The 26,436-nt window shown below is 40.7% G+C and overlaps 4 protein-coding genes across 6 annotated transcripts; 2 read left to right on the top strand and 2 right to left on the bottom strand.

Annotated features, from left to right (window-relative positions):
• Positions 1-4,924: 4,924 nt before the first annotated feature.
• On the top strand, positions 4,925-8,044 carry LOC112177177 (monoacylglycerol lipase ABHD6). Its single transcript, XM_024315409.2, has 4 exons — positions 4,925-5,803; positions 7,387-7,479; positions 7,566-7,633; positions 7,722-8,044. Exons 1-4 carry the CDS (start codon positions 5,174-5,176, stop codon positions 7,867-7,869), a joined length of 939 nt encoding a protein of 312 aa, XP_024171177.1. The 5' UTR covers positions 4,925-5,173; the 3' UTR covers positions 7,870-8,044.
• Positions 8,045-8,232: 188 nt separating this feature from the next.
• LOC112177178 (14-3-3 protein 7) lies at positions 8,233-11,788 on the bottom strand. Its single transcript, XM_024315410.2, has 7 exons — positions 11,578-11,788; positions 10,502-10,808; positions 9,984-10,071; positions 9,739-9,848; positions 9,486-9,634; positions 8,574-8,608; positions 8,233-8,474 (listed from the first exon to the last, which is right to left on the bottom strand). The coding sequence occupies exons 1-7, from the start codon at positions 11,642-11,644 to the stop codon at positions 8,469-8,471; spliced, it is 762 nt and encodes a 253-aa protein (XP_024171178.1). The 5' UTR covers positions 11,645-11,788; the 3' UTR covers positions 8,233-8,468.
• Positions 11,789-14,730: 2,942 nt separating this feature from the next.
• Positions 14,731-18,865, top strand: LOC112177174. Of its 3 annotated transcripts, none has more exons than XM_024315402.2 (6): positions 14,731-14,904; positions 14,985-15,141; positions 16,126-17,847; positions 17,931-18,014; positions 18,111-18,413; positions 18,497-18,865. In XM_024315402.2, the coding sequence occupies exons 3-5, from the start codon at positions 16,587-16,589 to the stop codon at positions 18,227-18,229; spliced, it is 1,464 nt and encodes a 487-aa protein (XP_024171170.1). In that variant the 5' UTR covers positions 14,731-14,904; positions 14,985-15,141; positions 16,126-16,586; the 3' UTR covers positions 18,230-18,413; positions 18,497-18,865. The 3 variants fall into 3 exon arrangements, with proteins under 3 accessions (XP_024171170.1, XP_040366795.1, XP_024171171.1); XM_040510861.1 differs by having other exon boundaries at positions 18,482-18,865; XM_024315403.2 differs by having other exon boundaries at positions 14,731-15,141.
• Positions 18,866-20,514: 1,649 nt separating this feature from the next.
• LOC112178397 lies at positions 20,515-21,396 on the bottom strand. Its single transcript, XM_024316550.1, has one exon. The coding sequence runs from the start codon at positions 21,394-21,396 to the stop codon at positions 20,515-20,517; it is 882 nt and encodes a 293-aa protein (XP_024172318.1).
• Between the last annotated feature and the right edge of the window lie 5,040 nt (positions 21,397-26,436).

Genomic DNA, 26,436 nt, shown 5'->3' with positions numbered 1-26,436 from the left:
ACTACGAGGAGACCTATTCTCCTATAATGGACGTCATTATGTTCCGCTACCTTGTCAGTTTGGTAGTTTCCGAAAAACTGAACATGCAGCTTATGGATGTGGTTACTGCGTATCTATATGGGGATCTAGATACGGAAATATACATGAAGATTCCAGATGGAATTCAGTTACCCAAATCAAGTGGCTCTAAACCACGGAGCGCGTTTGCGATTAGATTGAAACGCTCATTATATGGATTGAAACAATCCGGACGGATGTGGTATAACCGTCTAAGTGACTACTTGATTGGAAATGGATATGTCAACAATGAACTATGCCCATGTGTGTTCATAAAAAGAACAAGTTCCGGATTTGCAATAGTAACGGTTTATGTTGATGACATGAACATAATTGGCACCCTTAAAGAGTTAAGGGAAACCGCTGAACACTTGAAATCCGAGTTTGAGATGAAAGATCTTGAGAAAACACGGTTTTGCCTCGGTTTAGAACTTGAGCACTATAGAGATGGTATCCTGATTCATCAATCAGCTTATACCCAAAAGATGCTTAGGCTTTTCAACACTGATAAGATTAAGCCTTCAAGCACCCCAATGGTCGTCCGTAGTCTTGATCCAAAGAATGATCCATTCCGTCCAAAAGATGACGACGAAGAAGTGCTAGAGGCAGAAATGCCTATCTAAGTGCAATAGGCACATTATTGTACTTAGCACAATGCACAAGACAGTATATCTCATTAGCTGTGAACTTGCTAGCTAGATATAGCTCTGCGCCAACACGACGCCATTGGACTGGTGTTAAAGATATCTTTCTATACCTAAGTGGTACGATCGATATGGGCTTGTTCTATCCCTACAGAGAGAAGATGGATTCGGACCTATCTAGTGTCAGGGATGCCACATATGGTGGACCACGTTCCCTCTCCCCACCCCAAAACGATGTAAGTGTTTTGGAAGGTTTTGCTGATGCTGGGTACCTCTCTGACCCACACAAAGGTTCTCCCAAACTGGTTATGTTTTCACCATAAGAAAGACCGCGATATCTTGGAGGTCTACAAAGTAGACCTTAGTTGCTACCTCTTCGAATCATGTAGAGATTATTGCTCTTCACGAAGCAGTTCGTGAATGTATATGGCTTCGATCCATAGTTACGCATGTTCGAAGCAATTGTGGTTTGAAGTCTACCACAGATGAGCCAACGAGCATTTATGAGGATAATGCTGCTTGCATTGAACAAATGAAGCAAGGCTACATCAAAGGCGACAACATCAAGCACATATCGCCCAAATTCTTCTATAATCAGCAACAACAGAAGCTCCTCAAGATCAAAGTGAACCAAGTTCGATCTGAGGACAATGAGGCAGACTTGTTTACTAAGTCATTGCCCAAATCCACGTTCGAGAAACATGTGGCAAGAATTGGCTTGCGGAAATTATCTGAACTCCCATGATCTACTCATTAGGGGGAGGCACAGACATCAGGGGGAGATGTCTACATGTTCCTCTCAAATCGTGAAGGGTGTGTTGTGCTCTTTTTCCCCTTTGACCGAGGTTATTTTTGTCCCACTGGGTTTTTGTTACTCAGCAAGGTTTTTAACGAGGCAACAAGAGAAGCACCGCGTTTGGACAACACAAGGGGGAGTGTTTAAGGATATCTCTATTTGTGTTTGGCCCAAACTCTAGGTTACTTGACCTAGTGGTAATAGGGTTTAATTAGAAGAATCTAGAGATTATCTTTCCTTGTATGATTCAGACTCTATGCATTGTAATCCTCTATATAAAGAGGCCCCTATTATCAATGAGAATACACAGCAAATTTCTCTCAATTTCTGATTCCCTAAAACATATACTACTTCTTTTTTTTGAAGGGATTGTATACTACTTATACTAAATGAGAATTATAACTAATTACTTATCCTAAACGTACCATAAGTCTATAGCTGTAATGACTCTGTTACAGTTTCACATGGCTGACCTAGTAAGTGTGTGTATATATATATATATATATATATATATATATATATATATATATATATATTAGTTTCGTGAAAAGGAATGAATCTCAAGTCTCAAATTTAAACGACCAAATTGTTGGGATGGGTCTTAAGCTTTTGAGAGGTAGGAAGAGGGCTCACAAACTAGAGCTGGTTGCTCCAAAGGTTCAACTAGATGTAGTACTGCTGCTTGACTTACCCTAAAAGGGTGAAGCCCTTGTTATCTGAAAATACTAGGATGATCGTGTTTATGATAATTAGGATGATCATGTTTATGGGTATCGGGGATTGATAGGTAAGTAGCAATCCTTACTGGGCAGAAACCAAAAGTCACACAGAATACACAACTTTGGTTACGCAGTGAAAACCTCAAATTTAAGATTAAAAACACTGCGGGGCTCTTACTCTTGAGAATCCAAAATAAGATCAATCCACTAATGGTGAAGAATATGTTTCTTTACAAACACAAATAGCACTATGCTCGGCTACAATCTCTAAACTAACTGAAGAGGTGTTTGTCTTGAACCTTGACTGTCTTCTTCACTTGAACGATCTTCAATTATCGCTCTTCTCTAACCACAGCTTCTCTACTGATCTCGAGAGAACCAATGCATATGAGTGAATGAACAATGAGACACTTAGACACGGAACAAGTGTTTCATCGACTCCTAAAGAACCTTTGTTTAAGCAAACAAGAAGTACACTAATTCTTGTGTCAAAGGCGTGCCAAAATGAACGTCTACTTTCTGAATATATTGAGGAGAAAACAAATCCTCAACAATCACAATTTAACACTAATTGGACTCCTAGCTAAAAGGAAAGGTCTTTTAATAAAAGATATCCAATTAAAATAAACAAATCCTAAAACGATTAGGACATCAATAGCACGACTTTAACAGTTGGAAAATATGTTTATAAAATAATGTCTAAAAACCGAAAAATACTTTCCAAAATCGAACTCCCTAAAACGCAAGATTGACTCAGGGATTGCAACACGTGCTTATGCATGAGATGCATTTACCTGAAATTCTCTGAGACCAGTTTGTAGGCTTCTTCACTGCTTTGTATGGAAATGCCAATAGAACATGTACAAATCTTGTACCTACATTATCTCAGTAGTTAAGAAGACTAAGCGTGGTTGGTCCCGTGGCTAGCAGCAAGAATGAAGTGAAAACAGAGGTGGAGATTATTGCTTTCAAGGAAAAAAAAAAAAGTGGTTGTGATAGTTGATCGTCCGAAAGATGAAGGACCGAAAAAAATTGCTATCGAAATGGATTAGGGCTCGGCAACATCTCCTAATTTGCGAAGAAGATGTCATAGATTCTTCCTCAAATCTCATGTCTATTTGCAATCTCCGTGGGAGCTGTAAGGGTCTTCTGGTCAAGCTTAATGGTTTGAAAATGTGGATTTACATAGATAGTGACTCTGTCTAATTCCCCTCTCCTCTGATGAGTTCTACAGTTCAATCGCTCCAATGGGTAGGTGCAGCTAGGGATGCCTAGCCTCTCGGATAAAAATTGGTCGTCAACCTCACTTAAGTGGGTCGTTATGTGTGCAGTGTGTTCTTGCTAAACTATCAATGAATTGACGATTCTCTTCTAAAAACAATAAAACTATTTGATTACTAAATTGTTCCTATTTTTTTTTTAAAGTAGAAGTTGATTGTATTAGATCAACAGGCAAAAAGCTAGAGATTACAAACACATAAAAATATAAAAAATGGCGGGGCAACAACCAAATTCTTATCTAAACACTACAACTCATGACAAAACAATTTGAGCTCGCTTTTTAAAGCAAACTTATAAACAAAGACTAATTTCATGTCTTCTAGGAAAAAAAATCATCAACTAGCCCTCCATCCGCTGACACGCAATTGTGGTACGAAACAGCATTTTACTTCTCAATAAACAAATAAGAGCTAAGTCCTCATCCATAAGCCGCTTACACCTAAATTGACATAATTACCAATTTCACATAATCATGATCTGAATTAAGACTAACACTTTAGAGACCGTGAAAAGGCTCAACATTTTCCAAGGAGGTCAAAACTCTCAGGCCAGGCCAGCCGAAAGTATTAAGTAATGAATGAGGGTGTCAAGGCACCCTCCAACCTGGCTCAATTCTAAAGAGAATTAGACCCACTCAAATGGGCCCAGAATAGGCTAAACCCACATGGCTTAGGCCTAGACCCAGAGGCCCAAGCCCAAGCCCAAGCAAGGAGGCTGGCAGGAGCACACCGCCACTACTAACTTGCCATCATCGCCATTAAAACCTCGGGCTACCATCCCGTCTATCTGCGTGGTGCACCGATCAGACTTCAGCAAACCAGAAAACCATATCAGATTCCAGCAAACCTCGAATGTCAATCTACCCAACGAGCTTGACCACGACTTGTCTCCCCAAACACGCTAAAACGTCGAACGCCACCGAGCCGCCTCCGATCTGCACAAAACCAAGTAAACTCGTGCACATTCCATTGCAATCCTCTCCCAGTTGTAGACAACACCACGTACTTAGGCCGCCTTCGCAAGCCGAAACACACCTGTCAACGGCGTGCTTCGACCCTTCAAATGGCGTGAAGATCTGCCGTCGGGAACCAGGGTTTCGCGGTTTCGCTCTCCCCTCTCGACTGTTTTTCTTGCCTCTCGAGAGAATCTTCCACTAAATTATTTCTATTAAAATAATGGCTAAAATTCTTATTTTACAAATAACAAACAAATCACTGATGCATCTAAAACAATCAAATGTAAGAATGACTCCGTAAATATCCCCATTGATAGGCCGGTGGTCTGGTGGTTTGTACTAACGGCCTTCACTAATTAAGACAAAATCTCCATGTATCTCGTGTTTGGAATGCTTTATTTGCTTTTGTAATAAGTTTTCTTCTATAATATTCCAAGACAAAAGTCGACAGAATTTGCATACTCTTCTTCTTTTGGTACAAATTTGCATCCTCTTCTTCACCTACTCATATGAAGGTTGTCCACTCTCACTTGTCCTTCTTCATCAACCTCCCTCACTCACCGTCCACTCTTTATTACACTGTAACAATGTCCTCATAACATCCACACGATAATCAATCTCCATCATCTCAATCCCCATCACCCACCACCAAGAAAATAACCCAACATCCCAATCAAAACTCCCCCGATTCCAATTCCCAAATTCTCCACCCCCCAAAACTATGCCATGCTTCAGCTTAACCCAGTCAAAGAACTCCTGCTTGCGGTCCAACTTCATCCGGGCCGGCCTCCGGTCCTCCGTCACGGACCTCAAAGACGGCGGCACCACCATGCACTGCTGGGTCCCCAAATCCCTCAACCCCTCCAAACCCAACCTCCTCCTCCTCCACGGCTTCGGCGTCAACGCAATGTGGCAGTTCGCTGACCTCATCCGCCACGTCACCCCTCACTACAACGTCTACGTCCCCGACCTCGTCTTTTTCGGCGACTCCTCCACCACCCGCCCCGACCGCTCCGAGACGTTCCAGGCCGAGTGCGTCATGCGGGTCATGGAGGCCCACTCCGTCCGGGCCTTCAGCCTCGTGGGCCTCAGCTACGGCGGCTTCGTCGGGTACAGGCTGGCGGCCCAGTACAAGGAGGCCGTCGAGAGGGTGGTGATTTGCTGCGCCGCGGTGTGTATGGAGGAGAAGGACCTGCAGGAAGGAGTGTTTAGGGTTTCGGATTTGAACGAGGCCGCCAGCATTTTGATGCCGCAGACGCCGGACAAGCTCCGGGAGCTTGTCAAGTACACTTTTTTCAGGCCGCCGCCGTTGGGGTTTATGCCGTCGTGCTTGCTCAGAGATTTCATCGAGGTAAAACTGTTGAAAAGTTAATTAATTTATTATTGAGTTAATTATTTATTCGTCGCCTCAAATAGGCAAAAACGCAATTTTTAATTCGCATGAAAAATAATATAAGACGGAATGTAAACTCAAACTTCACCTAAAATGGTTACATTTATCACTACTTAGCATAGGTATTCGAATTGAGTTTTTTTATTGAAATCTCCAAATTTACTCATTTGACCTCTATGCTTTTTACACCTCTTATTAAATTTTTAAATACTAAATTTACTCATTAAACCTCACTAAAGTTCCTCAAATAACCTCACACATATAATTTACAAACAAACTAAGATCTTCATAATAAAAAACTTAATCATTTCAATGATTTAATTACTCTATAAATTTTAATTACATCTCCATTCCTTAATCAGACAACATAAATCTCTTATCCAATAAAAAAAAAATCAAACACAAGGTATTGAGTTTTAAAAGTTAATAAAAATAAAATAACATGAACTATTATGTGATTTTTTTATTTACTTTTTCTTTTTTAGCCATGCAAAAAAAAAAACAGATTAATCATTTTTACTTAATGTTTTCTCTATTTTCTGTACCTCATGATTAATTATTTAAATATTTTTTTATTTATTTTTATTTGCTAGCTCTATTTTTTTTTCCTTCTTTTTGCAAATATAATGGATAGATTTAGATTTAGGTCATAATACAATTTATTTTGTTCTCCCTGACCAATATGCGTTCAATGCATATCATACATTTTTATCTTAATCATAGTTTTATTTCTTATTAAATATATATGAATGCTTTAATTAGTATGTAGTGAAATTGGAAAATGAAAATAGATAGGGAAAATAATAAAGAATGCAATATAATATTATTGAATTGGAAAGTCAAGAGAAAATAAATATAACAATTTTTTTGATATAATTATTGTCCTTAATAGTCATTTTATAGTAGGTTATATATGTCATTTAATAATTCATGATAGAATGAGGTCAAGTGAGCAGATTTGGAGGTCCCAATAGAAACTCTCATTCGAATTTCATTGGGATAGTGATGAAATACAGTGCATTATTGCTGATATGATCGGACATTTTTATAAGGGTTGTGGTTTTCTCACCTTCACTAAAATGTTTTTTTCAGCTCTACACTTTCCTTGATAAAATTGAAATTAAAAAGAAAATGTGAGTATAGAAAGAAATGGTGAAAAACTTACATTTATAAATTCTTTTTCTATTTTTAGTATTTATAATTTCCCTTTTCTATTGTTTTTCTGATTGAATATTTCTCTCCATCTTATCTTTAAGCCTAGGCTAGATTTTACTACCCAAAAAAGAAAGCACATTTTTTGTTAGGAATACATGGTCCTCAATTCCTCATGAGTCATAACCAGCTACTAGTCCTGGAATAAAAAAGAATTTAATCAAATCAAGTGGTCAACTTGGTTTGGTCTGATAGATTCTACTTTAAGGGATTGTCTGCAAGTGATTGTTGTAATCATAAAAAAATAAGATTCTTAGTTTTAAATCTTAATGATTGAATCCCAACATGAACACAGTATGTTGACACTCAAAAGTCGGTGAAATTTGCAGACAATGTTCACAGATTTTGTTCAAGAGAAGAAAGAGCTGATCATGGCCATCCCTAAAAACCGAAAACTTTCAGACCTTCCCAAGATTCCTCAGGTTCATTTTTGTAGTTGATTTCTTTTCAGGATTACCTACAATGCCGATAATACATTGATCTCATACATGTTCCACTCCTCTTTCAGCCGACTCTTATAATCTGGGGAGAGCATGATAATGTATTTCCCTTGGAATATGCCCACAAACTAAAAATGTGAGTTTTTGATGCTCCAGTCTTGACATAGTGCATACCTGTTTTAGTTGCTGCATGTTCCTCACTTTTAGCTTCATTTGAAACATAGGCACTTGGGGGAGAATGCTCAGCTTGCAGTAATCAAGGATGCAGGGCACGCGATAAACGCTGAAAAGTGCAAGGAGTTCAACAAGGTCATCAAGTCGTTCCTAATCAATTTCAAGCGCTCACAAATCGGTCCATCTGCTAATCCATAATTGCTGACATGAAAGCTGTTCAATGCAGTTAAATTTTGATCTCACATTGCAGATTTGTGCAATTGATCAACCATTGACCATCGAACTGACATGTGATTCATCCACGAGATAATTCTCGGAGTCTTGTATTGCTTAAGATAAATTTATACAAATCAATGCAAAAATAATTCATCCACGAGATAATTCTCGGAGTCTTGTATTGCTTAAGATAAATTTATACAAATCAATGCAAAAATAATTCATCCACGAGATAATTCTTGGAGTCTTGTATTGCTGAAGATAATTCTCGATACCCTTGATATAGATACAAAGTAATGAGCATGTTAAAGCATATGATCCCTGAGAAGCTGTAGGTTTTGTTCGTTCATGGAAGAAAAACCCGATAAATGCAAAGCATAAACACACGTAAATTAGATCAAACAGCTTATATGAGGTTAACCATGGGACTACAAAAATCCACCAGGATCACAAATGTTGTGGATTTTGTTATGTTTAATAGGAAATACAAGCTATTAGTCGCTATCCCTGTATTACAAACTTGGTAATCCAACATTGCTCCATGGACAAAGCCAGCCCCAAACAGTTGCTTACCATCCCATCTATTTCTGCAAATTAAAACTAAAATCAATATATAACAGAAGAAAGAAAAGAATGAATTTTCCAAAGACCAAAAAATGACACTTCATTTCAGAGCCCTTCTTTACCTCCGGCTGGGATTGATCAACCTTAGGGTGCTCACCTGACAATTCAATCAAGTAGTCAGCGATTATGAATCAAATGCATGAACTCAAGAAAACTGATTCATTCCCATCACCAAGCAGCAGTAAAAAAAGGCAGAGAACATGCACACTACGAAAAAGAACAGTCGGTCAGATTGTATATCCAGAAGATATACACTGATGCATGCTGTAGAGGGCAAAGGTGAGCTAAATCCTGAATGTTTGTAGAATCATTCTGGCTGTGTTTTCTATTTTTTTGATGAACAATGCAGATAATTATCCGTATCTCTAGACATTATACTCTTGAGGACATGTTAGTATTAAACCTAAACTCACTTCTGCTGAAAACACTTCACGAATCACACAGACCACATTGTCATTTCCAAAAGTATGATAAGTTCTAACTATATTGCAAGAAGAGGCACTGATAAACACAATTTGACATTGTTTTAAACATATGCAACTAGACTCCACTTTAATGGAAGTCTCGTACTTGTAGTTGGTGGTTGTAAGCAGAACACCACGGTACAACCCGAGCAAGTATATCACCTATATAGACGAACCTCACACGATAAGACAGAGCAAGCTACAGTCTTAGGAACTACCCAGTTGTGAGAATTTCTGGTTCCTTAACTCCCCAAGACAAGCATTTTGGCATTTTCATATAGAGCAACAGAATTCTAAGATCTTTGATTTCACCATAAGAAATTACCAATATCATTATCATTGAGCTCTCCTCTATAAAACAGATGTGGTAAGCAGGCATACTAATCCTTGTCTACCAAACCAAAGTAAATCTATGTAAGAACCCTATCTGCAATTTATTAATCTTCAGAATTCCACAGCTGCCACTACTTGAAAATAAGGTGGAAGGAAATGAAACGACTCATAAGATACCTCCTCCCTCTGGCAGATCCGAGTTCCACAATGTGAGATTATCCCTAAGAAGCTGCATAATGAGGGTGCTGTCCTTGTAGGATTCTTGATCAAGACTGTCAACCTCAGCAACTGCATCATCAAATGCCTGCTTAGCAAGATCGCATGCCCTGCATAGTGTAAAGTTGCAAATGAAAAACACAAGTGGTGACTCACTAAAGTAAAAGAAATACTGAAGAATGTAGAATAATCAGGAGGGGGACATTTAAGCAACCTCTCAGAGGATTTAAGAATTTCATAGTAAAAGACTGAGTAGTTCAGAGCAAGGCCCAGTCTGATTGGATGAGTTGGGGGCAACTGAGAGGCCGCACTACTACTGGCAGCCTGCATTTCATGAGTAAAATTTAATTACTATCTATTCCTTGTGTCAGAAGATAAGAAGATCAAGTAGAGAAACAGAATAAGGTGAAATCTGATAAGAAAAAAGTGGTCCAGCAAATAAAGCTGAAGTAAGCATACCTCATAGGCTTTAAGCGACTGATCAGCAGCTTCTGCACGATCATCACCTGCTTTGAATTCAGCTAAATAACGATAGTAATCTCCTTTCCTGCCTCAACATATTAAGATCACAACGCTAATCTCTCTATCTGAGACATACATTCATGTACACAATTGTTGCCAAAGAAACGAGAACATGATTTGACACGGAGTGTCATAATGAACATGCATTATAGTGAAGATCCCTCCTTAGGTGATACACACAGAAACTCACCTAAACAAGATACTCATAACCAGATACTAGCACCCAAAGTAAAAAGCCTTGTTTTATAAAATCACAAGTTCAAAGAAAAAAAAAATAATAACCATTTGATAAGAGTTGTGCAATATGGGTGTGCTATATATGCAGAATATGTAAATAATTCAACTTTCTCTAAGGGATGTTGGAACTTCCACCACATAATCTCATATCTACCATTATACCGTGCTTTAACTAAACAGTAACTTTAATGGAAGAAAGACAGAAGCATGACTCTCACATCTTATGGTAGAATACAGTCGATTCCCCGGTTGATGAAGAAGGGAGGAGGTGATAATCAATCACTGATAACATGTCCTTGCAAATAATTGCAAGCTCATCTTCAACCCTTTTCATGTACTCCTTTATTCGCTTCACATTCTGCTCATTTCCCTTGGCCTCCTCCTTCTGTTCAATGGAAGACAATATCCGCCATGATGCCCTTCTTGCCCCAATCACATTCTTATACCCAACAGACAACAAATTTCGCTCATCCACGGTCAATTCCACATCCAGCTTAGCAACTTTTTTCATTACTTCAATAATTTCTGAAACAAGAAAATAGGATTATAATTGATGCAGTAGGCATATTTCAATTGTTGGCTGGATTTCTAACCTGTCCTACAACAATAATCCATCAAATGAGCCAGAAAGCCCCATAATGTTCCTGTGAAGTTAACTGGATACAAGGGTTCATTTGGATACACCACATAAGAGTTAGGACAGTCCCCAACTTTTCTAGGTGTTTCTTGAAAAGTGAACCTGTGAGACCATCAACACAATCAAAATACTACCCTTGTACCACCAGTGAGTTTAGAATGCAAGGAATCACCTTTCAGAAAGTTATTGTAACTGATAAGCCTAACACCTATGCAAAGAAAAGGATCCATTTCAAATGCTACAGAAACCAAAAGTAGACCATTTCCATTACATTCTCAGGCTATTACAGATGCCACAGGAACCAAATCAATGGTCTCCAATTGATCAACTTTGCTTGTTAAGACCACGGATTCTTTGTTATCAGTCCAGAACAAATAAAGATATATTAGCATCTCAATTTTCCATTTCCTCTGGTTTTCATATGATCGAGGAAAGATTAACGCGGTATAGCTGAAAGTGAAGTTGGTAACAAATTGTCCAACTTAGTGAAGCAAAAAGTAACTTGCCATGATCAATAAGCATATAATAACACCTGATCAGCTCATCCCCAATACTATAACCTTTGATCAATCCATCAAAGTAAAAATCCATACCAAAAAAATTAAGAACACAGGAAAGAACAAAAATATAGGTGCATGCAAGAATGGAAGAGCATACCATCATATCTTTCGGCTTGCTCAGCAAGTTTGGCCCGGTAAACATGACTCTCCCTATCCTTCTCCATAGCCACAAAGAAACTCTCTCTCTCTCTCTCACTCTGTTTTTTTTTTTTTTTTGAGAAGAAAGACAGTATCTCTCTGAAACTCTGTTTTTGGCAACTTAGAGTGCCACTACTATAAATGTATAAATGGGATAGTGCTTTAGTGGGTGTGAAGTATGAAATTGACAAGTAGCGGGATGGATGAAAATATAAGGTGTAAACAGTAAGTTCACTAGGTTGGAACGAGGATCACATGGAGTAGTGGGATTCTGTAATCGGTGCGATGTTGAATGGGACGACCATTGACGGTTCTGTGATAGGATGAGAACGACGGAGAGTGGTGGGCACGGCACCGATGGTGGAAGCTTGGTCCACGTTGTTTGACAAGTCGACTTGCTTTTATCGTGGACGGTTAAGACGGGGGGCGGGTACAGTGAGAAGAAAGTAGAGGCATCTTTTGGATATTAAGATTCGGACACAAATTTAATCATACAAATCGGAGACAAGTGTAACAAATTGGTGCCTAGGAGCATCTTTTGTTTTTTGTACTCCTTTGGTACAGTGGTATTTATAAGTGAGGAAGAGAAAAAATATTGTGAAGTGGAGAAACATTTTTCATAAAAGAATGCCGACCATGCACTGAGATAGGGATGGATGAAGACACGTGTTATAGCACATTGAATTTAGAGAAAAATGAGAATTTCAAAACGACTCTTTACATGAATGTTAAGGGTATTGTAGTCTCTGCGAGTTGCACCGCCATGAGTTTTGACTACTGACAGTAGACATGTCGATCCATATCATATAAGTAACCCAAACAATAAATAAATAAAATAAGTGTTCTGACGTATAAGTATTCGCAAGACTTTTGACAGGGTTTCCGTTCTATAGGAGTTGGAGTTGGAGTTGGAGTTGGTTGTTTCAGTTCCGGTGCGTGGGGATGCGTGTTTCCTTTGATTGTCAGTTTGTGCTCTGGTTACACTTGAAGTTCGGCTGAGTTCTGTTGCCTCTGAAAATCACCTCGGCCTATACAGCCGAGGGATCAAGGAACAAATGTCCTTCTTGATGAATAGATGCGGAGCGTGCCAGCACACGGCCAGAAGGCCAAGTGTGCAACTGTAGGTGTAGTGGATGTAGATCTGACTTATCAAGCAATCGTTAGCCGAGGAAGGAACTTATTCTCGGCTGCGGTTCGATGCCTCTAGATTAAGGACTTGATGGTTGAAGGTCGGGTGAGTTAGGTGTGGTTGTGAGAGTATGAGTAAATATAAGATTAATAGCTACTATGAATAACACGATTAAACAAGTAAAGCATAAAGACAATAAGGAGCAAATAAAAGATAATAGCAACGAAACTGAAAACTAGAATGGCTGCAAATTATTAACTGTTGTTTGAAGGAAAACAAAGAGAACAATTCAAAATCGATACTAGGCTACAAGAAAGATAAAGTAACTGAGATTGTAACTAGCAGAGCAAATAAACTAAAGTAACAGACGGAAATTCTACCTAAGCAAAAGGTAAAACGAAATAAGAAAAGCTTGATGGCTTGAGTTTCTGGAGTTGTGTTTTTTGTCTTCCGTCGATGCTTCTATTTATATCGGCTGCTTTATGACTTGAACTGATCTCTTGACTCTTTGAAGTTGAGTGGAATTCGGCCTCTTCTTGCCTCAGTGACTCTATCTTGATTTGGCTTCAATACTTATCGTCGGCTGACTTGACGCTGGACTCTATCCGGATTGGCTTTGATGGACGTCATCAACGGCTGCAATTAATCTTGAAGTAGGCTATCTTGGATTGAATTCTCCTTATCGGCTGACATGAATTTCAAACCGACTGAAATACTACTTGATCAAATTTCATCTTTATCGCTTATTGGCCTCTTTGACAATCGGCCATTATCCTTCTAAGTTGAGTTCGGATTGGAAACCAATTAGAGTATTGGCCAATGGGCTTTTAGACAATAAACCAATGACTACGGGCCGGCCGATAACCAAAGGCCAAACTTTCGAAACCCTCTATCGGCCTATTTTTTTATGTGACTTGTCTTAGATCAGATGAATTGTCCAATTATTCATCGGCCAACATTTCTGGCAATCGGCCCAATTTACTTGTAGAGCGGCTCATTGTAATTAGAAATCACTCAATAACTATATGCACATTAGCTACGTCCGAGTGGCCATGCAAATGTGGGTACAAACATTGCCCCCCCAAGTTTCTTAAGCATCGGCGAATGTCGCCAAGTGGTTGAGAAATTTGAGTCAACTTGGCCCCCTAATCAACTTCGAAAAAAATTGAGAAACTGAAATTCGAGTAGGTAAGTGAGTTGTTCGTTAGTAAGCCAAACCAAGTTAATGGTGTGGACAACAAGGAAATATAGCGTTTGGTGGCCAACAATTTAATAGATACATGGAAGCCAATGACTATTAGTTTTCAAATCAGCCAACAGAAGAGCGAATAAGCATATCTGCTAACGAAGGTCAACAATTAATTTACTTGAGTGTGGCCGATTGATAGAACTAGAGTTGGCCGACGCGTGAGAATGGCTCATGGAAGCCAACAAGTGAAAAATGCTAAGTATTAGCCAACAAACGAAAAATTTCGCAAGGAATCCCATTTGCAGCTCATGTTGGCCAACACATGAAAAAGTTCAAGTTGGCCAACAAGTAAGCCATCAAGGGAGTCAATTTGTTGCTCTTGTCGGCCAACCCATGGAAAACCTTAAGTTGGCCATTAAATTCAAGTGAGGGAGAGTAGGTCAACAAAGGGCCTCAAATTTTAAGTTGGCCAAAGGCATGAGGAAATTCAAGTCAGCCAACACAAAAGAAAATTTTAAGTTGGCCAACAAAGAAAGAGGGTTAGCCAACACAAGAAAATTTCAAGTTGGCCAACAAAGAAAGAGGGTTAGCCAACACAAAAGAAAATTTCAAATTGGCCAACGTAGAGACAAAAGCTTGGCAGCCAATTGAAAGAATAGGTAGCCAACACAAGGAAAAATTGGCAGCCAATTACTCCACTTGTCTTTCTTTCGGGTTGGCTGTGCACCCATTTTTCTACGGGTCGACCCATCTATGATTTTCACTTTTCTTTTATTTATCCATTCTCATCTCTTCACGACCACATACGGGACTCTTCTTCCCTATTTTTGGAAAACATATGAACAAAGCTTTATACTGGGGTTCATCAAGTGCACACCTCCCATCCTCAAAATCCCTCAAAATCCTTCACAAAATGAGCTGGGCATGGACTGAGTAAGAGGTAAAATGGGCTATCATCAACACAAAAGGTACGATTCTGAATTTGGTACTTGACATTCAAACCCAGAAAACCCAGATCTGATGAATCTATTGAGTATCTTCTATGTAGACTTCAAATCATGTATGGTGTAATCAGCTCCTCCATTGTTCTAAAGTTGAAATCATGGCTGGGCATCTCCTAATTTTGAGCAAATCCCCTCTATTAGAGCTGTTTGGAAGCTGGGTACCCTTTGATTTCCCACTGTGCAAGGTCCAACAAACTGCAGGTATGATACTGGTATTCTTTGTTGAATTGTAAACCCAGATTTGAAGATGAACGGAGCTTTCACTTATGACCAGAAGCCATTTTCTTATGATCTAATTATATTCCGTATACTCTTGCTCTCTATTCGAATTCCCAGGCATATAAAGCATATGCCAATGAACTAGTGCATGACTGCAATTATATGAAGTCACCAAGTACTTCTCGAAAGTCCCCAAATTTGGTCTGATGTACCATGGCTGCAATTATATGGGAATTGTTTTCATTGTTTTCTCGCAAGATCAATAATTGCAGCACTATATCAATTGTTTCAACTAACCAACTTTATCTTTCATTACTTAATTCATAATTATATGACCAGATGAAGTTGGGTGGCACCAAGGAAAGTGAAGTAGGCCATTAATGCCCACCAGGGAACCTTTTTGACCAACCCTTTTTTTTATAAAAAAAATTCAATGAGCAATTCATGGCCGTGAATCCTGAGCTTTGCAATTGAGGCTTTGATGCCCAGTCAAACCCCAACATTAGTTACTAATGAACAACAATTATATGAGCTATTTGTTGCAACATTAGTTAGCAAACGGCCCCCCCCATATGCAATTAATATATGCTGCATTGTAATCAATCGTCCCAGCTTTATTTTGATGCAATAGCTGTCAATTAATTACAATTGTAATTATAAAATGTGCAGCAATTATGTGAGGCCCCTCCCATATGCAATTAATGTATGCTGCATATTGTCAAGTTCCCAGTTCTTCTTTTTTTTTTTTTTTTTTTTTTTTTTTTTTTTTTGTGCAATTGGCCATATATATATATATATATATATATATATATATATTTATATCCAGAGTGTCTTGGCTCATATGCATGTAATATGCTTTTGCCCCCCCAAGTTTCGTGGTTTTCGGCGAATAGCACCGAATAACTAGAAACTTGGTGTACTTTGAGAAACATGGTGTGCTAACCAATTATGCTCTATATCATGTAGGACTTGGTTGTCCAAGCAATGGCTTCGAAAGGGACCGGAGAAGACAATTATGAAGGCAAGCAAAAAAGTATTACCAAACGCTCATTTGCATTGGCGGAAGCACTAAGTCAAGCCACTGAAAAGAATGCCTCGGACTTCATGAATAGAATAACACAACGAGTCCCGAATGAAGGTGGGGTACGTCAACTTGGCCCAAGTTTCCAGAGTGATATACCGACTGATGTGGAAAAATTTTGAGCCAGCATGAAGTGGATGATTCTAGCTATTTCAGTGAAGGAAAAGCATGGGGAGCATGGGGAACAAAACCAGGAAAATGGCCTGGTGAAACGGCCAACTGGATTCCGTGGGTAGAACGAGTCGAGAAGCGATTTGGGGAAATATGGAAACGACTTGGGATCTATGACGCCATCAAGCTGTCCACCATTACTATTCCTTGTGACCGCTCCTTGCTGGCTGCCGCTATGTGTTTTTGGAGTTCTCAAACAAACTCTCTGGAGCTTCAGTTTGGTGCATTTAGTCCGACCTTGATTGATATAGCGGCCATTATAGGCGTGCCGCCACATGGGCAAGTGGTGGACATTGTATTTGCAGAAGGAAAGTTTGATATTGATCTTGGTGGTGAGCTAAGAGATCGAAGTAAGGGCAGACCAGCCGTTGCCAATTATAATACATGGATTGAGGTGTTTAACAGCGGCTTAGGAAATAAGTCACTTGATAATGTTGGCAGTCTAGAAGAGAAAGAGGAAAACCAGCAGGAGACGATGGAAGTAACTCATGTAGAGCATGCTGCGTTTCTTGCCTTTTGGATATGTAAGTACTTAGTGTGCACAACTTCTAAAAAAGTGAATGTGGAGTACTACAAGTTGGCTGAAGCATTAGCAAGTAAAGAAGTACAAGAGAGCGATCAGCCATTAGCTCTTGGTCCATTTGTGCTTGCCCACTTATACAGATGTCTTCACCATTGTGTGACCGAAGGACTGAATCCAAATTGGTCTGGGCCATTGTGGATTTTTCAGTTGTGGCTGCACACTTACTTTCCCACTTTCAGACAGCCGGGTTTAGCATTGGCCGTAGACACCACTCTTGGACAACAATTGGCTCCTCTTGATTTACTTCCTCATTCGGCAGAAGAGTGTTTTGAGGTGTTGTTCAAGTGTCCAGAGTTTTCTGCAGAACAGTTTGCCGTTTGTTTTAGTAGGAAGTATCCATCCTACCTTGCAATGGATATCAGCCAACACACCTCAGAAAGTGAGACGAGGTGGGAGACTGCGTGTTCAGCTTGGAAGAGTGCAATAGGTATGAGGGATCTCTTCTGGGGTGCCTTGTCTGGTAAAACACTCAAGTGTGGAGTGGAGTTATATTCACCATCCTACTTCAGTCGTCAGTTGGGATATTATCAAGCTATACCGGCTCCGGTGCCAGAATCGTCAAACCGATATAGTTCATTGCGAGCCGTTTTCTCCAACAAGGACGACATTGAGCAGAATAACAAGGCGTTTGTGTACAACATGAGCTTTCCCATGAAGACAAGAGTAGCAACTAGCAAGAGTTCCTCCCAGTTCAGAGAGTGGTGGGCGAAACGAGTAGGTAGCCGCTTTAAAGATGGGTTGGTGTCGGCTAGGCGATCGGCTTTTGCAGGAAATCCATGGGCACAAGAGAAGCCGAAAGCTGTAAGGCGTGGTAAAATAACAAGCAAGGTTGCTAGAGCAATCCCAACTATAAGTAAGTTGTTGCCCCCCCAAGTGTACTTTCATTTATGCACATGTTGTTAGTTTGTTCACTAACTTGGGGTTTGTTGATTGTAGGTGGCCAAGAATCTTTGAAGAAGTGTGCTAAAGGGAGCACAAAGAGAAAGGCCAACCATAGTGCGGCCACTGAGGCGGCCAAAGGTAAGCCGAAATCAATTTGAATTGCAGTCGGCCATTATGTAAGGAATTATGGCCGATGGCTAATGGCATTTCTGTTTTGTCTCCTTTGAATAACAGATGGTGCCACTTTGTCTTCAACGTCTCAATCTCCTCCAGCGAAACGACCGGCAACACAAGATGAGCAATCTTCTGAGAGCGAAGAACGATTGTGCGTGGCCAAACGAAGTTGCCATTGATAAAGATGGCCAACCAAGTAGTGATGAACCTGTGGGAGAGATAATTTCTCTTGAAAGAATGGCTGAAAGCGAAGTTGTGACAATGAATATGGAAGAAACACTTGTGCTCACCCAAACTTCAACGCAAGCCAGTATTCCCTCCTCGTCGCTTAGTGAGCAACACCTGGTGTTGGCTAATGAACTAGTAAGTTTGCACCACCAAACATGTTTGTGATTACTTCCCTTCTATTATGCTAAAGAATTGATTCTTAGTGGCTGACATTGTAGGAAGGTAATCAAGGGTTTGAAGCCGAACTTCAGGCTTTCATGAGGGCATTTTCGGCCGATGCTCTAATCCAACCAGAATGCTGCTCGGCCATTTCGCAGTTACCAACCGCACACTTGACATCAAGGGAGGAAGTTGATGGGGCTCTAAAGGTGGTAAAGGAAGCGTTAGCGCAACCATTAAAAGAATTTGTGGAAACAAGCCAACTATCAAAAGTGAAAGTGGCCATGGATTTGTTACTTGGAGCCAAATACTTTGCCCCTCCCAAGGTAGCTCTCATTGGTGAGAAGCTAGAAGTGTTGACCCAACAAATATCCCGTGTAGCTGGTTCATACCAAGAAATAGAAAAAAGGAGACAACAAATCTTGGCTTGTGAGCAAATGAAGAAAGCCTTGGTTCCCGAGTTTGGGTGGTGTATGGAACAAAAACGGGTTGTGGAGTCTCTTGAAGGCAAGATAAATGAGTTGGAAAGACAATTGGTGTCCTTGAAACAAGAGAGACAAGAAGTGGGGGAAAAGCTCCTTCAAAGGAGTAAGCAGTGTTTCCAAAGCCAAGGACAACTGAAAAAAATAGAGGCCGAATTGAAAAATTCCGAGCCTAGGTGTATGCAACTTGAGAGTGACCTTCAGGATACTAGTTGTACCTTGGGAGCTCTTAAAGCTTTATTAGCCGAGTAATGATGATTGATGTATGTGGCTTTTTGTCGGCCATTGGCCGGTTTTTGTAAACATTTGAAAGTTATGGGCCGATGAAAAACTTAATTAATTATTTGCTTGCCGGTAGATTATCATAAACATCGTTGGGTCATGGATAGATAATATCTTATAGTAGTAAATACAAGTGAAGTATAATGGTCAAGCAAACAAACTGGAAATCTGATAAAAATAATCTTTTCGGCTTAATTGCATTGGCCAGAATCAAGATGGCCTAAACATATATACAGTATAAACTAGTGGCCATCTTTTGGTTACACCATTATTCAGCAGCTCGCGCTTCCCACATTGTGGGATAATATTTCTTTAGGTATTGGCCATTAATGGGCATTGCGTGTCGTTCGCCATCTTTATCTCTCAATTGATATGCTCCTTTTCCAAGAACTTTGTCAATAATAAACGGACCCTCCCAATTTGGTGACCATTTTCCAAATCTGGGATCCTTTGTGCCGATGGGTAACACTGCTTTCCAAACCAACTCGCCTTCGCCAAAACTCTTGTATTTGGTCTTTTATTGTAAGCACGAGCGACAACCTTCTTTTGAGCTTGAAGCCGATCATATGCATCTAACCGCGCCTGGTCAAGATCCTCTAGTTCTTGCAACATTGCCTGACTATATTCATCGGCTGTTAAATTATTTTGCATTGCGACTCTCAATGATCTGACTGTCATTTCCATTGGTAAAATTGCATCATGTCCATAAGTCAGAGCAAAGGGAGTTGTCCCTGTAGCCGAGCGTTTGGAGGTCCGATAAGCCCATAAAGTTTCTGATAGAAGATTGTGCCAATCACGCGGATTTTCCTGAATCATCTTTTCCACAATTTGGATGAGGACCTTGTTGGTAGCCTCAGCCTGTCCATTAGCTTGAGCATAATAGGGTGTTGACTGCTGCATTGTAATCTTATACTCGGCCATTCGTTCAATGACGGCTTCTGCTATGAACACCGATCCTCGATCAGTCGTTATAGTTTCTGGGATGCCGAAGCGATGAATGATTTGCTGTTCAATGAATCTGATCACTTCGGCACTACTTATGGAGGTGAATGGAACGGCTTCAACCCATTTTGTAAAGTAGTCTGTGGCTACCAGTATCCATCTGTGCTGTTTGGAAGATGGGGGAGAGATTTGGCCAATTATGTCCATTGCCCAGCCCCGAAAAGGCCATGGCTTCACTATTGGATTCATGGGGAAAGCAGGAACTCTCTGAATGGACCCGTGAAGTTGGCAAGGAGCACAACCTCGAGCATACTCAATACAGTCTTTAAGAATAGTTGGCCAGTAGTAGCCATGTCTCCTAATTAACCATCTCATTTTATCCCAGCCTGGTGTGCTCCGCAAATACCCTCATGAACTTCAGCCATTACTAACTGGGCTTCTTCTGAGCCGAGGCAACGAAGAAGAAGGTCATCATCAGGATTTTTCCTTAGCAGTTCACCATTTTTAATTGTGAACTTGCTAGACAACATTCTAATTTTTCGGCTCCCACCGCCATCAGTTTTCATCAAAAGGTGTTGGATTATGTGAAATCTCCAATCACCAAGTGGCACGTCTAACTCAAAGACATCGGCTGGCATACCTCTCTCGGCCAAAGATGGCAACGATTTTCTTTCAATTATGATGATTTTGTTAGTTTGGCCTACTGGAATGCTGACGCCAGAAGCAATTTGAGCCATTTCATTCGCTTCACGATTGAGTTCTCGCGGAAGATGGTGAAATTCCACATCATGAAAACAACTAAGCAGTTGTTGTGCGGCGGCATAATAAGTGGCCAATGAGAGATTTGAACATCTAAAAACCTGGAGCATTTGATTGATGACTAATAGGGAGTCCCCAAACACCTTAACTCTTGTTGCTCCAAGTTCCTCTAATACTTCCAGGCCAATTATTAAGGCTTCATATTCAGCCTGGTTGTTTGTGCAGTTAAAGTCCAGTTTGAAGGCATATTGATGCTTTTGGCCGGTTGGAGATTCAATCACTATTCCTGCCCCGGCGGAGTCACTAGTGCTTGAGCCATCAAAATATAGTAGCCAAGGCTCGTGGTACATCTGGCCGACTTGTGCAGTATCTATTTCAACGTTCTCCATATCTTCAATTTCAACAGAAGGGTGGTCAGCAAGAAATTGAGCCAATGCCTGGCCTTTGACTGACTTCTGGGCCACGTATTTGAAAGTAAATTCAGAAAGCGCCATTGTCCATTTTCCAATTCGGCCTTTGATGATCGGCCGAGTCAACATATATTTAATTAAATCCGTTTGTGAAATTATATGAACGACTGATGGTAACATATAATGTCGTAATTTAATCGCCGAAAAGTAGAGCACGAGGCATAGTTTTTCAATCGGCGAATATCTTATCTCAACTGGTGTGAGGATCCTGCTCAAATAATGGATGGCTTGCTCTTTTCCTTGATCATTGTCTTGAGCCAACATGCTCCCAATCGATTCAGCTGTGGCCGCTATGTAGAGCTTCAACGGCTTTCCTTTCTGTGGAGGTACTAACACTGGGGTTGTGTTAAATACTTCTTGAGTTCGTCAAAAGCTTGTTGGTGCTCTGGCTCCCACTTGTATTCATCTCCAATTTTCAACTTAAGTAGAGAAGAGAAAGGCCGTAGTTTACCAGCCAAATTAGAGATGAATCGTCTAAGAAAATTAACCTGACCAAGGAATGATTGTAGCTGTTTTTTGTTAGAAGGAGCGGGTGCGTCGATAATGGCTTTAGCTTTATTTTTGTCGACTTCAATTCCTCGTTGGTGGATGAGAAAACCAAGAAAATTCCCCGCTGATACTCCGAAAACACACTTTTTAGGGTTCATTTTAAGTTTATGTTTTCGCATACGTTTGAATGTTTGTTCAAGATCGGCTAGATGTCCTGATCGTGTTTTGGATTTAACAACCACGTCATCTATGTACACCTCTACGGTTTTGCCAATTAAATCGTGAAAAATGGCATTCATGGCCCTCTGGTAAGTTGCTCCGGCATTCTTTAAGCCGAAAGGCATCACTACCCATTCAAAGGTTCCAACAAAGCCTGGGCACCTGAAGGCGGTTTTATGGACATCCTCTTCGGCTACAAAAATTTGATTATAGCCGGCGTGACCATCCATGAAAGATAATATTTCATGTTTGGCCGCTCCATCAATTAAGAGATCGGCCATTGGCATAGGATACTCATCTTTTGGAGTTGCTAAATTTAAGTTTCTGAAGTCAACGCATACTCTCATCTTGCCATTTTTCTTTCTTACAGGTACAGCGTTGGAAACCCATTCCACATATCTAGCAGGTCTAATAAATTTAGCATGTAGTAATCGTTCAATTTCCTCTTTCATTTCAATTTGTACCTCGGCGGAACATCGCCGAGGAGCTTGTTTGTAAGGTTTACAATCATCTCTAAGAGGTAATACATGTTCTACTAAGCTTCTATCGAGCCCGGGCATTTCATGGTACTCCCATGCAAAACAATCCTTATATTCTCGTAATAAAGCCTCCATCGCTGCTCGCAGTTTTGGATCGAGAAGTCTACTGATAGAGATCAGCCGAGGGTTATCTTCATCTCCCAAGTTGATTTGGTCTACAGGATCTTGAGTTTCGGCTTCAGTATCTTCTAATTCGGCCGGGGCTGGGCCGTATCTTCCAACTGCAGTTCTTCTTCCTGTTGTTCTGTAATATATTCCATTAAGTTGATGGCCGAGTTAGACTTGGTAGTCCTGTCGGCCCAATAGGCCAGCAAACGTCCTAAAATAGATCGGACTGCGGCCTTTCTTTCTAGAGACCTTGGGTCTCTAGACATTGATATTGTCCTTGAAGAGGTCAACCAAGGTTGGACGCTCTGCATCTTGCAAAACATCCTCACTCCCTAGGTTGACAATTTTCTGGGCCGTAACTTGAGTAGGTCGGCCCTTGCTATCTCGTCCACTGAAAGTGAAATAACCAATATCGTCTTCATAAAACCTTGCTTCTACTACATTGGTGGATGCTTGAAATGGGTTATTGTCTGCTGGAATGACCTCAATTTTGTCGCCATGCCAGAAGATCAAAACTTGATGCAGGGAAGAAGGTACACACATGTTCTGGTGAATCCAATCGCGGCCAAGCAATGCATTGTAATGAGCAGATGAATCGACCACGAAGAAAGCCGTCATGTTTGTCTTTTCCCCCACTGTGACATCGAGGGGGAGGATACCTCTTGGCCTACTCTTACCTCCAGAGAAGTTGCTCACTGTAATGTCTGAAGGGAGCAAATCGGATTCAGTCCTGCGTAATTTCTTCATGACGGCTGTAGGTAACACATTAACTGCTGCACCATTGTCCACCAAAACTTTCGTTATTGGATATCCCTCTATGTAAGCCGTGATGTATAACGGCTTCAAATGTTGAGCCATTTTGGCCGTTGGTTTTGTGAGTACCACACGGCCTTCTTCATCCTTCAATTGGGCATCGACTTCATCAATCTCAAATCGAGGTTGTCGATCGGCAACAAAGTCGCTGATCAGTTCATTTGACTGACCTGGTTGAGCTTTGAGTTCTGAAGGTAGGACATAAACCATGTTGATGTCCATTGTGTTACCTTCTCCTTTTCCAAAGGCGGCCTCGCCCTTATAAAATGGAGATAAGGTTTCTATGTCAAAAGCTGTGTCATCCCCAATGTCGTAATCGAGTCCATTCTCATTGTCATAGTCACCTTGTTCCTCTTCTTCCCCATAATCGACTTCCTCATCACCCTCGTCTCCATAATCGTCTTGCTTACCATTGTTCGTGGCAGCACCTTCTACCATTTCTTCATCCTTCAACTGCTGATTGAGACTGGCTTGTTCTTTCTTCAATTCTTCGATGGCCCCAGTTGTCAGCTTGGTGGATGCCTTCTCTGTCTCTGCTTGCCACTCGATTGCACGAGCCCGCAAGTATTTGGACAAATTATCTAGTAATTTGCTCTCGGCCGATGTGAATCCATAAATCTCAGCAGCTGGATGTTGTTTATGGTAGGTGCAGAGGTAAGTCAGGTCAGCATCAGAAATAGGTAAGTTATCAGTATTGGCTTCTAGCTTACAATTCTCCATCATTGCCTGATAACTGATTTTTAAGCCGATGCTAGAATCCTCAGTGATGAGGTATGATTCTGAAGACAGATCCTTTCCAACATTTTCAACATCGCGCTTTCCTCCTCAGTTAGGCCATAAGTGGCCAATGCTGAATACATCCTATGATATTTTTTCATCATCCCCAGATCTTGATTTGAGAATGGTGGATCCTGTCCTCTCAGTACTCTTATGGTAGGGACTTTTCCATTTGGCGTCTTATCCATAGCCGCCTTCTGTACTTCCTTCTGTTCTTCAATATCCTTAGCTTTGGCATCGGCTTTCGCTTGCTCTTCAATTGCGAAGTCTTTCTTTTCTAAATAACTATCAAGTTCCCTTGCGAGCTGGACCTCTTCTGGCGTTATGCCATAAGTTTCCTCAGCCGAGTGGCTTCTATGAAACATCTAAGGAAATGAAGGTCGGCTTCTGAAACTGGAATTTGAGCGACTATATCCTTCTTTTGGATTCCTTTGCGATGTGCTTGATACAAAGCTTTTAAACCAGGTGTAATGAATCGGCTATGGAAACCCTGCCGAATCAGAGCATGATCGGCATCAGAATTTGCTACTATTGTATGAGAATATAGTCTTGACTCCTTGGAAGCCCATAAATTGCAAGGGCTGAATGTTTCTGGTGAAACTTTCTCATTGTTTCTAATTCAGCCAACTTAAATGGAGGGTTGAGATGTTTGAAGACCTTAACCCCTCCTTCAGTAAATCGCAGATGGGGTAGCTTTGGGAAGCTAAGGACATTTTCAAAATGGTCACCGATGGTCTCAAGTTCCATAGGTTCTCCTAAATCCTTATGAAAATCCTCTCTTATTATAGGGGCTTCTTTGTTATCTGCTTCAGTAGAGCGTCTGACTTCCTGCCCTTCTGACCCTTGCTGCCTTGCAGCAGCCACTTCCCTTTGCATACGCCTCTTTTGAGTTTTTGTCAAAGGGGAAAATGGCTGATCTCTGGCCGCTCGGCCATACCACCTATTATCATGAGTAACTGGTGGCCGATATGTCCTATAAGGTCTTCGGCCTCTATTTCTAGCAAAGTAATCTTGGTCATAAAATCGATCATCTTGGTCAAAACCTGATCGTCGTCGGCCATTGAAACCATCAACAAAATTTCCCTCAAGATCATCATCTTCAAAAGTCAACCTTCTCCTCACCGAAAGTCGTCCGCTTTCGGCGTTTTCAGATTCCTTTATTCTCTTAAACACACTTTGGGAAGTTTGTTGTCCCTGATAATATCCCTTGGGACTGTGAGGGCCAAAGAGCTTAAGTACTTCATCCTCGGCCAAATTGGCCGTGGGAGTCCCCAATTCATTGCCAGCATGTTTCCCTCCTGAGTCTTTCTTCTTACTTTCTTCACAATTAGTTGAGGCTTTTAACCCAGGCTTTACCTGTTGATCAGTAGCTAACTCTTGGTTCTTGATCTGCAGAAGATTATTGAGGGTTACCTCACAGTTGCAACGGCTGCACAGAATCACAGCACTGGCTGGCGGTACTTTTGAAGTAGATGACGATGAGGTCTTCAAAGCCGGTGGCATTGTCATATCGTATGCATCCTCATCCTGACTATCATAAACTGGCTCCCTCCTCTGGTCACGAAACATATACCTCCTTCGGGCCCTAGGATCAGACAAGTTCATATTTGGCCAATTCCTCCTGTGGCCTCTTGGGAAGTTGACGTACACCATGTTGACTGGAAAAGGGTCGGTATCGACAAGCTGAGCTGGTTTGCTCGTCTCTGGAAACTTCAGCTTTCCTTTTTCGATGAGATCCTGCAAAGCATCACGGTAAACCACACAATTGTTAGTAGAATGCTTCCAAGAATTGTGAAATTTACAATAAGACTTATTTCTAGTTTCATCGGCCTTAGGTATAACATGGCCGTTTGGCAATTTAATTACTTTCTCAGCAAGAAGTTGATCAAAAATTATGTCAGCTTTTGTGATATCAAAAGTGTAAGTGCGGGTAGGTGTCAATCTTAAAGGTGTGCCATCTTTGGTATGGTAGGTTATCGGCTGAGGTTTATCCTTGATTGGGTTTGTTGGCTTTGCAAGGGCTTTACAAACCACTGGCTTGTTTACAAATAGTTCGGCAGCATTGATCTCGGCCGAATCTTCTTCCTCGACCTTCAAACCTTGGAAATTGGCCTCCACA

This window comes from Rosa chinensis, chromosome 7 (assembly GCF_002994745.2).
Source record: "Rosa chinensis cultivar Old Blush chromosome 7, RchiOBHm-V2, whole genome shotgun sequence".
In the NCBI taxonomy this organism is placed as follows: Eukaryota; Viridiplantae; Streptophyta; class Magnoliopsida; order Rosales; family Rosaceae; genus Rosa; species Rosa chinensis.
Note: the sequence above shows the minus strand (reverse complement) of the source record. Positions and strands in the feature narration are given on the sequence as shown.

Coding starts and splice junctions, on each gene's coding strand:
- LOC112177177 (XM_024315409.2), top strand. CDS start 5,174: ATGCCATGCTTCAGCTTAACCCAGTCAAAGAACTCCTGCTTGCGGTCC. Junction 5,804..7,386: donor TGCTCAGAGATTTCATCGAG/GTAAAACTGTTG, acceptor TGAAATTTGCAG/ACAATGTTCACAGATTTTGT. Junction 7,480..7,565: donor ACCTTCCCAAGATTCCTCAG/GTTCATTTTTGT, acceptor CTCCTCTTTCAG/CCGACTCTTATAATCTGGGG.
- LOC112177178 (XM_024315410.2), bottom strand. CDS start 11,644: ATGGAGAAGGATAGGGAGAGTCATGTTTACCGGGCCAAACTTGCTGAG. Junction 9,849..9,983: donor AGTCGCTTAAAGCCTATGAG/GTATGCTTACTT, acceptor CATGAAATGCAG/GCTGCCAGTAGTAGTGCGGC. Junction 8,609..9,485: donor GGATCTGCCAGAGGGAGGAG/GTATCTTATGAG, acceptor TTGAATTGTCAG/GTGAGCACCCTAAGGTTGAT.
- LOC112178397 (XM_024316550.1), bottom strand. CDS start 21,396: ATGGCGCTTTCTGAATTTACTTTCAAATACGTGGCCCAGAAGTCAGTC.
- LOC112177174 (XM_024315402.2), top strand. CDS start 16,587: ATGTGTTTTTGGAGTTCTCAAACAAACTCTCTGGAGCTTCAGTTTGGT. Junction 17,848..17,930: donor TAGAGCAATCCCAACTATAA/GTAAGTTGTTGC, acceptor TGTTGATTGTAG/GTGGCCAAGAATCTTTGAAG. Junction 18,015..18,110: donor GGCCACTGAGGCGGCCAAAG/GTAAGCCGAAAT, acceptor TTTGAATAACAG/ATGGTGCCACTTTGTCTTCA.